Source organism: Electrona antarctica (genome assembly GCF_951216825.1).
Source record: "Electrona antarctica genome assembly, chromosome: 14".
Taxonomy (NCBI): domain Eukaryota; kingdom Metazoa; phylum Chordata; class Actinopteri; order Myctophiformes; family Myctophidae; genus Electrona; species Electrona antarctica.
Window position 1 is genome coordinate 8,846,569 of NC_136795.1, and position 13,839 is coordinate 8,860,407.

The window sequence follows — 13,839 nt, forward strand, 5'->3', positions numbered from 1 at the left end:
GGTAAGGTGAATTGAATTGGCAGGAAATCCAAACACAGAAAAAATACAAAAGATTATGTAATTTCACTGAAAATATTATTTATTGTTGTAAGAAACAACCTTGTATGAGACTCCTATACAATGCACCACATGGCAACTTCCTGGAGTTCACACTAATCTAATAGGCACAATATTTGTAATGACTCCAAGTACACATTTAGGTAAACTGGTGTTTTTAATGCCTCCAAGTACACATCTAGGGCCAGGTTTCCTTTTTTTGTTTGTTTTTTATCAAGCCATATTGTTGGGAAAAGTCAAACCAGATCCCAAATGCATATCCATGGAATATTGTACACGTGGGCATTTTCAGTTGCATTACAGTTGCAGCCTACAAGAAATGTGGTATGAGGTGCTATTCTTGTTTAAGAAGTGCCATTAGAACATTTGAAAATAGAATAATGAAATTCCAAATACTTCGGTCTTTAATTTGTAAATAGCTGCACAACCTTTTTTTTGTTTTAATCTGTCTTGTTTTCACTTGCCGCTTCCAGAAAACCTGAATATCAGGGACCAGTTTCTCACACACACACACAGACTTTGTATGTAATCCAGAAAACCTGAATATCACGCACGCACGCGCGCGCGCGTGCACACACACACACACACACACACACACACACACACACACACACACACACACACACACACACACACACACACACACACACACACACACACACACACACACACACACAGTCTGCGCCAGGTCGCACCACTCCCGTTCAGGTGATAAAGTTGTAAGACATTGCGAAAATAATAATCATAATGTGGCAACCTGTATAATGACATTATGTGAGATCTAAAATCATGTCGCAGGCCGGATTGGACCTCTCCTTGGGCTGCAAATGGCCCGAGGACCGCCAGTTTGACACACCTGAATTAAGCAAACAAAAGTCACAAAATGTAAAATCCAGAGTCAAGGATATAGCTGAACATCTAAACGAACAGTTCTGACTAATGTAAAATAATGGGAAAGGGATTGTCTGTAGACAAATACCCTGTCAGGCCACTAGGCATCGCTGATAGGCTTTCTGACACCTATCAAACAAATATGATAATTATCATACCTCGGTCACATCTGCCAATACTGATGGAGTTAGCCCTAGAACAGCGGTTCCCAAACCTTTTTGGCCATGCACCACCTGTTACCTCCCGACCTAGCTGACGCCCACCCCCCCCATGGAAATATAAATTGCATACGCTATATAGAGACAAAGACATATGTTTCCTATTTATCCACATATATGCACATATATGAACCTGAATATGGCATGCAGCATAGGCTATATTCTGCATATACTTGCCATATATAGGCATAATATATTTAAAATAACATGGCACCACCATTAGCCTTTTTCATGTCGCGCACCCCCAGAAGACGCTCGCGCACCACAAGGGGTGCACGCACCACAGTTCGGGAACCACTGCCCTAGAACACTAAACATAGTTTTTGTTACACCATCACTAAACACGAGTATAATTTACTGTGAAATATTGCATAAAATATATTTCTCGTACGAATATATTGAAGTACAGCAATACATGGCAACTTTAGGTACTCTTCTTTAATATTTCATCATGACTTTTCATAGGGGGGCAAAATAGGTGAAAAACATGCATATTATTTTTTTAAATATTCATTCAAAAAAAGAAAGAAAAATAACTAAAGAAATTGAACTGGGAACTCCTCCTTTTGTCCACCCATTCCTGGGACATGTGAGAATGGTCCAGTGGAGAAAAAATAAAGTCCATTGTGGGTGTATGGGATTTTTCTCTATCACAATTTAGGCATTTAGCAGACACTTGATCCAGAGCGACTTGCAAGATCAAGCAAGAACACAAAAGCAAGGCAATACATCATATACATAAATAAATAAGTGCATGGTTATCATGAAGCATACATAAGCTAAGAACAGTGGAGTAACTATATAATGAATCTATGCATAATACTATATAGTGCTATGTCTAGTACATAAAATGCTATAAGTCTACATAAAATGCTATCTAAGTCTATATAAAATGCTATCTAAGTTACATAAGTTCGGCCTTTGCATATGCCTGTAAGGCCATCGGGGCTATAAGGATAACTAAGTGCTATGGGCCATGATGGAGTCTGAAGAGGTGGGTTTCCAGACTACGGCGGAAGATAGGGAGTGAGGCTGCAGTTCTGATTGCAATGGGAAGTGCATTCCATAGTTTTGGAGCCAGAAGGGAGAAGAGTTTGGGACGTGTGGAGCGTTGTCCCGGCGTTTTGAGCAGTAATGATAGTGCCAAGAGATTTAGTGTACAGGTAGAAAAGGAGGGGACCTAGTACAGAACCCTGTGGGACCCCAGTTTGGAGGATCTTCATCATCATCATCATCATCACCTTTATTGCTAGGTTGTTCTGTGAGAGATGGAGAGAAAGCTGGTTAGAGACAACACATTCTAGAGTTTTGGAAAGAAAGGAATGGAGTGATACCGGTCTGTAGTTCTTGACATCTGAGGGGTCAAGAGTTGGTTTCTTGAGGAGTGGCATTACTCTGGCTGACTTGAAGGCAGATGGGATAGGTCCCATCGGTAACCTCAGGCTAGGGCCTGAGGTTACCGAGGTGTTGATGATGGAGGTGATGAAGGGGCGGAGATCAGGTGTCTGGAAGATTGGAGACGGGGCGGGGTCGAGAGGACAGGTGGTAGGTCTAGTGGATGTGACTAGTTTTAGGACCTCGTCTGGAGATAAAGGAGAGAAGGAGGACATGCATAGTATGTTAGGGTTAGTATTGGTTGAGTCAGGTGCTTTAAGGGGGAGGGGGGGGAAAGGAGCTGCTGATATCATCAACCTTCTTCTCGAAGTAGGAGACAAAAGCATCAGCAGTGATGCTTTTGTCCCACTATCATTAAACACGGGTGAAATTCACTCGAACACCCTGCCTGTAGAAACAATGTCATGTCACTGAGCATCGTGAAGGTACTGAAAGATCCACCCACCTCAGACATCAGCAACATTATGAAAATTACAAAAATATAATCTTCCGGGTTCTAGGGTTAGTAATGTAACTAACCATAGAACACTAAACATGGGTGATTTACAGTTGTATTGTGCAATGTACGTACTGTAGCACAATACAACTGTACGAGGTGGAAGAGGTAAAAAACCCACAAAAAAAACATTTTACTTGTGTTATCCTTTTAGATTTCTGACTAAGTCTTCAATCAATCAATCAATCAATCAATCAATACAAAACAACTCTCACAATGTAATCACTGATGAGCCTATACTGATGATCCAGGTTCAAAGAGAATGTTTTGAATATGGTGGTCTCCTATTAACTTAATTTATAACACACAATTAAAACACACAACTTAGCTGGTTACAAAGTGTCCTTGTTATAAGTTGTTATTATCATCATCATACTATAATCATCATCATCATACTATAATCATCATCATCTTCATACTATATCATCATCATCATCATCATCATACTATAATTAACCAAATGTCTGAATGTGTGTCAGAAACACTGCCGTAGCTCCTCACTGCCTGTACCAATCACTCCCACTTTTCACACAGGCATTGACCATAATAATATGGAGGTCTTAACGAAGCCCTTTTTTCAATTTAACCAATTATAGATTAATAATGTATTTATTAGTGAATTAAAACGCACCCAGGGCGCAGTACCCCACATATCTCACAACGGGTAAGGGCGTTTATTATAGTATGATGATGTAGTGTTGAAGTGTCCTTGAACAAGACTGAACCCCAGATTGCTCCCAATGTGCAGGTCGGTGTCCTCCGACATCTGTGTATGGGTGAATGTAATGCACAATCCCCCCCCCCCCCCCCCCCCCCTCTCTCTTCCTCCCTGCAGTGAACAATGACGTCCCGGTCCTCAATGAAGTCACAGGGTTCTGCTAGCACCAAGAAGAGCTGCACAAATGCTGCGTGCAGCTCGTGCAGCTCGAAGAATCCACAAAGTGGTGAGCTTTCATAATGCTTGAGGCGTAGTTATTATTATTATTATTATTATTATTATTAAGGGACCAAGAACTGCACAGTAGTGCGAAGCCCTATTGAAATCGCAATGATTCTGCCCTGCCCGAGCACTCCATTTAACTAAGTGTAAACACAAACAAGTCACATACAACTTGTCACATGGAATCTGATTTAGATCAAGTTACTGCGTTCAGACTGAGACAGATTTGAAACCACCTATGCATGTGACTCAAGTCACATTTGTAAAAATCGGATTCCACATGACTTGTTTGTGTTTAGACTTATTATTGTTTGTAAGGCCAGGTATCCTGCATCATACAGGAGGTGCTAAACTCTATCCTTGTTGGTATGGGGATGGGAGTTGGAGTTAGTTGTCCTGATTATAATCGTTTTGGAGGTTGAGTCTTGAAGTTCAGCCTCACAGCTAGAAGGTTCTGGGTTCGATTTCCGCTGGGGACGCTGTGGGCGTGTTCTCTCCTCCGCGTCATCATTGCCCATAGGTGTGGTTGGCGAAAGGGCCTTTCTGTGTGAAGTTTCTCTAAACTGCCTCCCCCTGGTCAGCCTGATGGAGGAGAAAGGAACTGGTTGGAATAACGTGTTCCTTCCACGTGCTATATGTCCAATCGGGGAACTCGACTTGGTCTACTTGAAGTAAGCATGAGGTCAATCGGTTGCTCTCCCCAAGTTAGCAGAGGGAGTGTAGCGCCCATGATTACAATAGACAATTGACATTGGGTGAAAGAAATGGGTTACAAAAACTGTGGGATAAAATGTAGAGAGAAAAAAAGTACTACAGTCATTATGTTAATGATTTCTTGTGTCTACAGGGTCTGTTCAAGGAGGAAATAGCTCCGTCGCACGAGCACAAAGCTACAACTCACAGGCATCAAACTCCGCCGCACAAGCACAAAGCTACGACTCACAGGCATCAAACTCCGCCTCACAAGCAAAAAGCTACGACTCACAGGCATCAAACTCCGCCGCACGAGCACAAAGCTACAACTCACAGGCATCAAACTCCGCCGCACGAGCACAAAGCTACAACTCACAGGCATCAAACTCCGCCTCACAAGCACAAAGCTACGACTCACAGGCATCAAACTCCGCCTCACAAGCAAAAAGCTACGACTCACAGGCATCAAACTCCGCCTCACGAGCACAAAGCTACAACTCACAGGCATCAAACTCCGCCTCACGGGCATCAAACTCCGCCTCAAGGGGACCAAGCTCTGCCTCACAGGCATCAAACTCCGCCTCACAGGGACAAAGCTCCGCCTCATGGGGACAAAGCTCCGCCTCACAGGCCTCCAATGGTCCAGTCAAATATGGGGAGCTCAGTGTCCTGGGGTATGAAACACTCATATTAATATCCATTGAATAGCAGCCATATTGAAAATGCATTGTGCCTCCTCCTTACTTTCTTAGTCATACCACTCTGTTCCATTCTGGTCAAACAAAGTCAGGGTGCTGGTTGGCTCACTGGAAACTCTACTCACCAGTGGGTCTCAACTCACATGGTTCCTCAAGGTGGTTCCAAATGGCCTCTTACAGGTGTGTAACTCAAATTATGGGAGGTTTGAAATTAAAAAAGGTTGGCAAACACTGTGCTTCACTAAATGGAAGGGAGTCTTCATTAGAATCATTGGTAACACCTACCTATAAAGGAAGTAAGGAAGCAGCCCTATTTATTTCCAATATGGCTGCTGTGCATAGAGTCTATTGACCATGTTCCCACTGCAGCCATGTCACTCACCATTAGGTCACCCCAAGTATTACGACCCAAGTTGTGTTGGTTTTACATTTTTGGGGTTCTTGTTGTTACAGTATATAGCAAACATCGGCCTCAGTCCGATGGGTCATATGTTAATTGTCATACAAAAGTAGAGAAAATTGCCGATCCGCAAGCTCACAAGGTGTCACTATGTGACGCATTGTGAACTTGTTGATCGGTTGTTTTCGCTATTTTGAAAGAGTGGTTTACCAGCCATCATGGTGGGTAAAACAACAGTGAGCTCTGCTTGTGTTTACTGCCAGCTCTGGTGTGCAAAATAGCTCCTGCTAGCTATTTGTGATTCTGCTTAAAGTTTGTAGATAAAGAGCCCTGGGGACCCTGTTTAACTAACTAGGGTTTAAGTGGTTAAATGAACTTGTCAGTGAAAGTAAACAAACAGGGACTTGTGGAACTGTTGGCAGACGTAACCTCGCAGGCCAAATGTGGTTTACATACATCATATAATCTGGCCAGGTTGATGGCCCATGCATGTATACTAGCTGTTCCAAAGATCTGAACCAAAACAGGGCTTCCATCACAGTTCCTTCTTCTCTTCACAGGCACTCCAGCACCAAAAGCTTCACTTTGTACAAGAGACCCAAAGCCAACGGTGTGAAACCAAGCACTGTACACAAGGGCAGCGATAAGGTACAATCAGGGGTGGAGGAAGTACTCAGATTTGGGAATTATTTCACTTCAAAAGTTTGGTCATTTCATCGTCTACTCGTAAGGGAGTGGTGCCCTTACGGAGCTATGTGTGTGGGTGGGTGCCTGCCTGGGTGGGTATGAGCACGAAAACAGCATGGTTGTTTTTCACCACCTGTGCGCAACCTAACACACACACAAACACACACGCACAAATTAACTGTATATATGATGATTTTGGGTGTGCCAGTACAGTACAGTACAGTACAGTACAGTACAGTACAGTACAGTACAGTACAGTACAGTACAGTACAGTAGAGGGACCCCCACACGGTAACTCTGTCATTTCTCAACCGTTTCGGACATGGGGCGGCTCGCCGGAATCGGCCCGGCCCCCTGGGTGCGTTCCTGTGGGTCTGGAACTTCCGGGGACCCCCCGGGGACCCCCACACGGAGTTGCACCACTCACTTCACACGGGTGTGATTTTAATCCCCAGGAAGCGGCAGAGGTTTGAATGCGTTGTTATAGCAACCACAGATAGCACCTCTGTGTGAACCGAGAAAGATCTGACCCTTCCTCATGCAAGAAAAAAAATGAAAAAATGAAAAATACAAGCTAAATAAATGCTTAAAGCTTAACATGTTGAAGTTTGAACTACAAACATAGATTTCTATCACAAAGTATGTGGTTGTAGTTAGATGCCAAAAATAGTGGCTGTGGAGAACAAGTGTGAAAAATTCTGAAAAATATAAACATTGTTTGGGAAATGTCTAAATTGCAATACAGCAATGCCTTGATATTAATGTTCCGTTATTAAAGGTTTCATGACATTAATTTTATTATTGTTATTTTTCGATTTTCTTTTAGGTTTAATGACCTCAATTATACACCCACACAACCTGAACTTTGAACATTCAGTGGAGTTTCTGTGGTCTGAGGTTTTCTCTGTGTGTTCTGAAGCCCTTTGAGCTGCAATAAAAAACAGGCAAACAGGCCTCAACAGTGACAACTGCTGGCAAATTCCTATGTCATATGGGATTTGTGGACTCCTACCTCACAGCCTGGAGCCCTTGTAGTCCACAGGAAAAGCAGAGTACTTGTTTGAGCCAGAAAACCCCAGACCACAGAAAATCTACTGAATGTTAAAAGTTCGTTTTTTGGGGGTTTGGTGCAATTGAGCTCAGAAAACCAAAATAAATAAATAAGAAATGTCACGATCCCTTTAATATTTGAGGATAATCTATGCTTTGATTCAAGTACGGATGTTGAGTCCTTTGTCCAGAACTGGTGGTTTCCAACAGTGAACTTCTCTGTGTTCCATAGTCTACCACCACCATGTGTGGCCAGAGCAGCATGACTTTCGTCACCCCAGTCACCACGGTCATAGTGGAATACGCAGAAGACAGAAATACGGACATGTTTCAGGTCGGTACAATGCATTATGCATAAATCAGCAATTCAACCCAAATAATTGCCAAAATGCTAAGATAGTATTGATAATAATTATAACCAATAAATGAACATAAATGTACCAATACATATGCCAATAAATAAAGCATACTACATAGTTGATCCAAGATGGAACACAATTGATTGATTGATCATTAAAATATACATACTCTGATGTGAAAATGCATTCTATATTCTGAGGAACATTAGGGTGAAAGTGGTTTATACAGTGAAATGCATTGTGTTGTTTGTCTATAACAGATAGGGAGGTCCACGGGGGACGAAATTGACTATGTGTTTGATGACTTTGATGGTACTACAGTCTCGCGGTTCGCCTGCCGCATCATCTGCCAGAGGAGCCCGCCTTACACAGCACACATCTACGCTGCCGGCTTCGACTCCGAAAAGAACATCTTCCTGGGTGTAAGTTATGATATGTGAAATTAAATTGTGTCTGACTGTGCAGGGGGTTGCTGAAATGCTCAGCATAAAAAAGGTTTAAAAAAAATCAGTGGCATCAGTCCGACACTCTACCCCAAATCCTAACCCTAACCGCAAGCACGCCGCAACGCATGTCAGACCGCTGGGCGAGCGCTGGCGCTTTGGCAAGGTCAGAACAGGAAGGACGGGTGGGGAACGATCAACATATGGAATGTCAGAACAGGTCAGCTCCATATATGGAGATCTAAGGGTTTGAGGTTTCAGGTCAGATTTGGAGTTGCTGGCCGGCTCCATATATGCAGATCTAGGTGATGATCCAGTCTTCTCCATGTATGACTTATCCAGGGTTAGAACTTAGATGAGGTCAGTGTTGTGATCTTCATTATGGAGATGGCCATATATGGTGGCATGACTAACGAATGGGAGATTCATAGTAAAGATTCATAGTAAATGCGACCTACGGTCGCAATTATTGTGACCGTACTAGGTAGGTCGCATTTACTATGAAAACCTGCATCTCCGTGTGTTAGTCACGCCTCCATATATGGTCACACCTCGTGACATCACACCTCCATATATGGTCACGCCTCGTGACATCATGCCTCCATATATGGTCATGCCTTGTGACATCGGATCTGGCCAGCAACTCTACATCATTCTGTCCTGAAACCCTCCATATATGGAGCTGACCTGTTCTGACATTCCATATGTTGATGCTTCCCCACCCGTCCTTCCTGTTCTGACATTCCATATTCTAACCTCATCAAACCCTGTACACTAAAGACACGCTCCATATATGGCCAGTACAGAATTCATTCCATAATGTTGATCCGACACCCCATGTCAAAGCGCCAGCACTCGCCCAGGAGTCTGCCGTCACCCATGGGCGGATGTGTGCAAGTGACCTCGCCCGCTTCTCGCCCTCAGGGCATCTTACTGGTATTAACACAGTGGCCATTTAGCTGTTATTGTACGTCACACCCGGGAGTGATTTTATTTAAAATGCAATTTTAGATTATTTTTAAAAGTTAATTTACTGTAAATGCAAACACAATTTATCTATGAATAAAACCAGGAGGTTTACTGCGTATGACTGACTTGAACAGTACAAGTGTATTAAAAGAGAACTTATTCTCCACCGTAAGCCAGGAGAGGCTGCATGTGGCTCACATTAGACCTAAAGCCCTAACCACACCAAAGGGTCGGGTTGGTAGACCACACCAATACAACTCATTGAGTTGCATTGGTGTGATCTACCTTAAAACCGTTTTGTCCCAACCTGACCCTTTGGTGTGGTTTGGGCTTTAGTGAGTTGTTCTGGACAACCTGGAGCCTCCTGAGGTCACCGCTGGCAGCAGATGACCACACCGTAGAGCTATTATAAACTATTATATTGTGGTCAACCTACAGGAACAGAACTGTCCGTAGAGCATTGTTCAGAAGCGTTTGTATAAATATGGTCAATGCATGTCCCAGAAATAACACCATCACTACCTAGACTTATTCTTGTGGGAAATGCATCAATTTGAGACAGATTACAAGCATTTAATAGAGTAACTTATTTCTGTTGGGACACGAGTGCACCAACCAGTCTATTCATATCAGTCTACATCAGCTATCTTGTCAAACATCTCACACAACCCATTCATATACTGTACATAGCATCAGCACTATAGGCGGCCTATAGAAACAACATACTAAAAATAAAATGAAAATCACCCAACATACTCAATCTAATGAGTGACATAATGATGAGTGACATGGCTGCAGTGGGAACATGGTCAATAGACTATACACAGCAGCCATGTTGGAAATAAATAGGGCTGCTTCCTTACTTCCTTCATACGTGTTACCATTGATTCTAATGAAGGCTATGTTCCATTGATTGATTGATTGATTGATTGAAGAATGTATTAACAGTTTGCAGAATTACAGTACATTTCAAGCACAAACTCAATACAAAGGCTGTTAACTGTGAGTGGACGACCCAATTAAGCATTACACTTGTTTCCAATAGGGTCCACCATGTTCAAATCATCAAAAACATTTAGAGACGTACAAATAGACACTTCTATATAGACAGAACAGGAATTCATCATAAGAAGTACGCTGTGAGCAGGGTGACCATTTAGTGCAGCACAGTGGTTGGCGTTCTCGGGAGGCATAGTTTGGTTAGACATAGCATTGGTTAGACATAGCATTGGTCCGACTGGATTAAGGTTGGTGAGGGGTGCGTTAAGGGTTGGGAGAGGGTTAAGGTTAGGTTTAGGTGTGCTGCGCCATGGGAGGTTAGGGTTAGGGTGAGGGTTTGAGATATCGGACCAATGGTATGTCTAACCAAAAGCATGCACCCGGCGTTCTCAGCATGTCACAGTGTGATGTGATGTGTGAGCTTTTAGATCTGCTACTTTTGTAAAGATTTGGTACATTGTTATTACATTATACATGTTGATGCCAGTACTAACTTAAGTATATTTTTTGAATATGGGGCATTTACTTGTAACAGAGTATTTTGTGGGATTGCTGCTATAATATTAGGATTCTTTCACCACTGCCTTCCTCTCCCTGTAGCCGGATGCAGTAAAATGGGAGTCGCATGGACAGATGGACGGACTGACCACCAACGGCGTGCTGGTGATGCAGCCGCTGCCTGGCTTCACTCCCGGGCCGTGGAGGGAGATCTCGGTCTGCGGCTCGGTCTTAACCCCCCGGGAAAGCCCCAAGACGAAGGGGAAGAGGGTGAGGACTATATGGGATCCGCTCGTAATTTCCGTTAGGACAACTCATCAATGGATGGAATATATATTTATTGAATATAAAATGAGCAATATAAGTATTATGGTTTGGCAATGAATTGGATCTGCTTTTTACGAAAAAGCAGATCCAATTCTAAACCTACCTACCGAAAAGCCTTTTAGTATACTCTGATCAAGCGCATCAGTCCCAACCATATAGGGACTCCGAATCCCCCGTATAAACGGCAGATCCAAAACAACAGGTGGTAGCAGGGGTGGTGGCGGGTGAGCAGCAGTGTCTGAGCAGTGGTGAGAGCAGCAGCAGCAGCAGCAGCATGACAGCAGCAAAGCAAGCAGGAATGAGCAGTGAAAACGTCCAGATTAAATGGAACGGTCTGAGAATGGAATGAGTGTGTGATTGGATGAGTGAATCATGTGAATGAACGGCCACCGGCAACTGCATTGAGTTTCCTGACTGAAGTTGCTCTGCGCTTGTCTGTGACTGTGACTCATTAGTCTGACAATGTGGCTTTGCGTGCGGGTTAGGGACAGGGTTAGTAATGGGGCGAAAATCGCTAAAAACTAAATGTAGACCATGGTTGCATTCACACCAGGATGTTTTACTGCGATTAAAACTGCTGCGTTTTGTCGTAAAGTGTGCTTCATTTGGGCAGGTGTGAAGGCTCATTTGAATTCTGGTGCGGATCAAACAAATGCATTTTAATTCAACAAAAAATGGGGGTTTCGATTCGCTTCAAAGCACACCAGACGGCGGATTACCACAGGTGTGATTGCAATCGCATTAAATATCGAGGATGAACCAAATAATTTGCCATTGTGGAATGAAGAAGTTGGTATTTGGCACATGATGAGGAAGGAGATGGCATTATTACGTAGCGTAAAGATGTCCAGTGGACAGACGTGGTCATCATATTTTATTTATCAAATGCTGAAGGTTACACACAAAACATTGCAGTGTACAACGTGAGAATGAGGCGATTGGGTTCCATCGCACTTTTGCACAATGATTAAAGTGGTAGGTTTGTTTGTGTAGACAGTAGACTACTCCCATTGACCTACCAGGTTTATTTATGTACGTAGGCTAGACGCTACTTTACAAAACAAGTTGGTAAAGTTGTAGCGCTCATCTATATTGTGCACACGCACGCACACGCACACGCACACATCCTAACTATTACTCAAAGTATAATAAAACTACAGAGTTTACTGTGTAGTTTATGAATTGAAGGCATTGATAAAGTTCCCTGCTGCGGTTGACAAAGCGCAGTGTGAATGCTAAACGTAGAAAATTATAAAATGCAGCAATGACGCAACTTCACCCCTCAATCGCACCAAGTCTACCAAAATACAGGTGTGCGACATATATTTGGCAGGTCTACATTTATGTAGGCTACATCATAATTCAATGTTTGATTTATTTTTTTATTTTTTTATCCACAAACAAAAACAACAACATCAACCAAATCATATATCTTCTCATGTTTCCATTCAGGTGGGCAGCGAGCAGGAACTGGTGGACGGCACGCTGATCGACCTGTGTGGTGTGACCCTCCTGTGGCGCACGACCGAGAGACCCATCAAAAACCTGGCTGCCATGCTCAAGAATTTTCCCCGGTAAAAAGGCTTTTCCCCCTGTACGAGTCATCATGTGTTTCTTCAAATCACCCTGCATCTCAACAAAGCCTTTACAACAAATTGTACAAGTAAAAGGTTTTTACCCTATATGAATAATATAGGGTAGTCTTCAAATGGGACAAGCTTTTGCTTCAAACTGTCTATTGTGGCAATCAAGAGATGCCACCTACAGTATATCAGCTCAAAGTCGATTTGGCTTCATATGTCCTGAAATATAACTATTTCCTACTTTTATGTACAGGTTTCTGGCACAGGTATGGGTTAAATTTCTTGCGCCAAATTATGCTAACTTATTTATGGGCTATTTTGAGGGGGAAAAAAGTATTTTAACCCTTCTGTTAACATATACACATCTAAGTTTGTGAAGTGCTTCCGCTACATTGATGATATATTTTGTATCTTTAAAGGAAGTGTTGATGAAGTAAAATCAAAAGTTTACTTTTGACTATAGCCTTGAAAGGGTTCCCTCTTATGTGGATTATTAACAATAACGGTTGTCTACCATCTGTATTGTAATTTGATGAGAAATATTGTTCGGGTAAATATGTCAACCCAAAAAGTTGGGTTTAGTGTTCTAGGGTTAATGTGATGCTGTAATCAAATGGATTCTAATTCTTGCTGTTTTTCCCATTTCTCTTCTCAGGTACTAGGAGATAATAATGTAGCTGTGGTGGTACTACTAGCTGTCAGCAGATGCCTGAAGAAAGTCTATGACCTACAAGTCTATGACCTACAAGTCTATGACCTACAAGCTCGACCTACAAGCTCGTAGAGCTTGTAGATCTGCTATTTTTCAATAGCTAAAGCATAACATAATGCTAACACCAAAAGGGGTTCCCGCGCAAAATGGTTAAGGAGTCACTACTCTGCGTTCACTCTACATGCTATAGCTGAGACAGTAGTTGTTCAGATGTCGGCGTTCAAATTCCCTCCACCTCCCCGGCCTGCTCCCTGTGGCATTTAGTTCAGTAATGGGTGATTCTGTGATTATATGTGATTTATGGGTTGTACTTCTATGATATGTAGTACAGTATCTAGTTCTGTAATGGGTGATTTGGTGATAATGTGATTTATGGATTGTTCTTATATGTGATATCATATGTATCTACGTGGTATATGGCATA

General features: G+C 42.6%; 1 protein-coding gene across 1 annotated transcript; it reads left to right on the forward strand.

The window, feature by feature from the left end:
- The first annotated feature begins 7,268 nt into the window (after positions 1-7,268).
- Positions 7,269-13,417, forward strand: LOC306936049 (E3 ubiquitin-protein ligase pellino homolog 1-like). Its single transcript, XM_079519470.1, has 5 exons — positions 7,269-7,859; positions 8,145-8,306; positions 10,896-11,063; positions 12,573-12,694; positions 13,359-13,417. Exons 1-5 carry the CDS (start codon positions 7,770-7,772, stop codon positions 13,363-13,365), a joined length of 549 nt encoding a protein of 182 aa, XP_079375596.1. The 5' UTR covers positions 7,269-7,769; the 3' UTR covers positions 13,366-13,417.
- The last annotated feature ends 422 nt before the right edge of the window (positions 13,418-13,839 follow it).

Coding starts and splice junctions, on each gene's coding strand:
- LOC306936049 (XM_079519470.1), top strand. CDS start 7,770: ATGTGTGGCCAGAGCAGCATGACTTTCGTCACCCCAGTCACCACGGTC. Junction 7,860..8,144: donor GAAATACGGACATGTTTCAG/GTCGGTACAATG, acceptor TGTCTATAACAG/ATAGGGAGGTCCACGGGGGA. Junction 11,064..12,572: donor CCAAGACGAAGGGGAAGAGG/GTGAGGACTATA, acceptor GTTTCCATTCAG/GTGGGCAGCGAGCAGGAACT.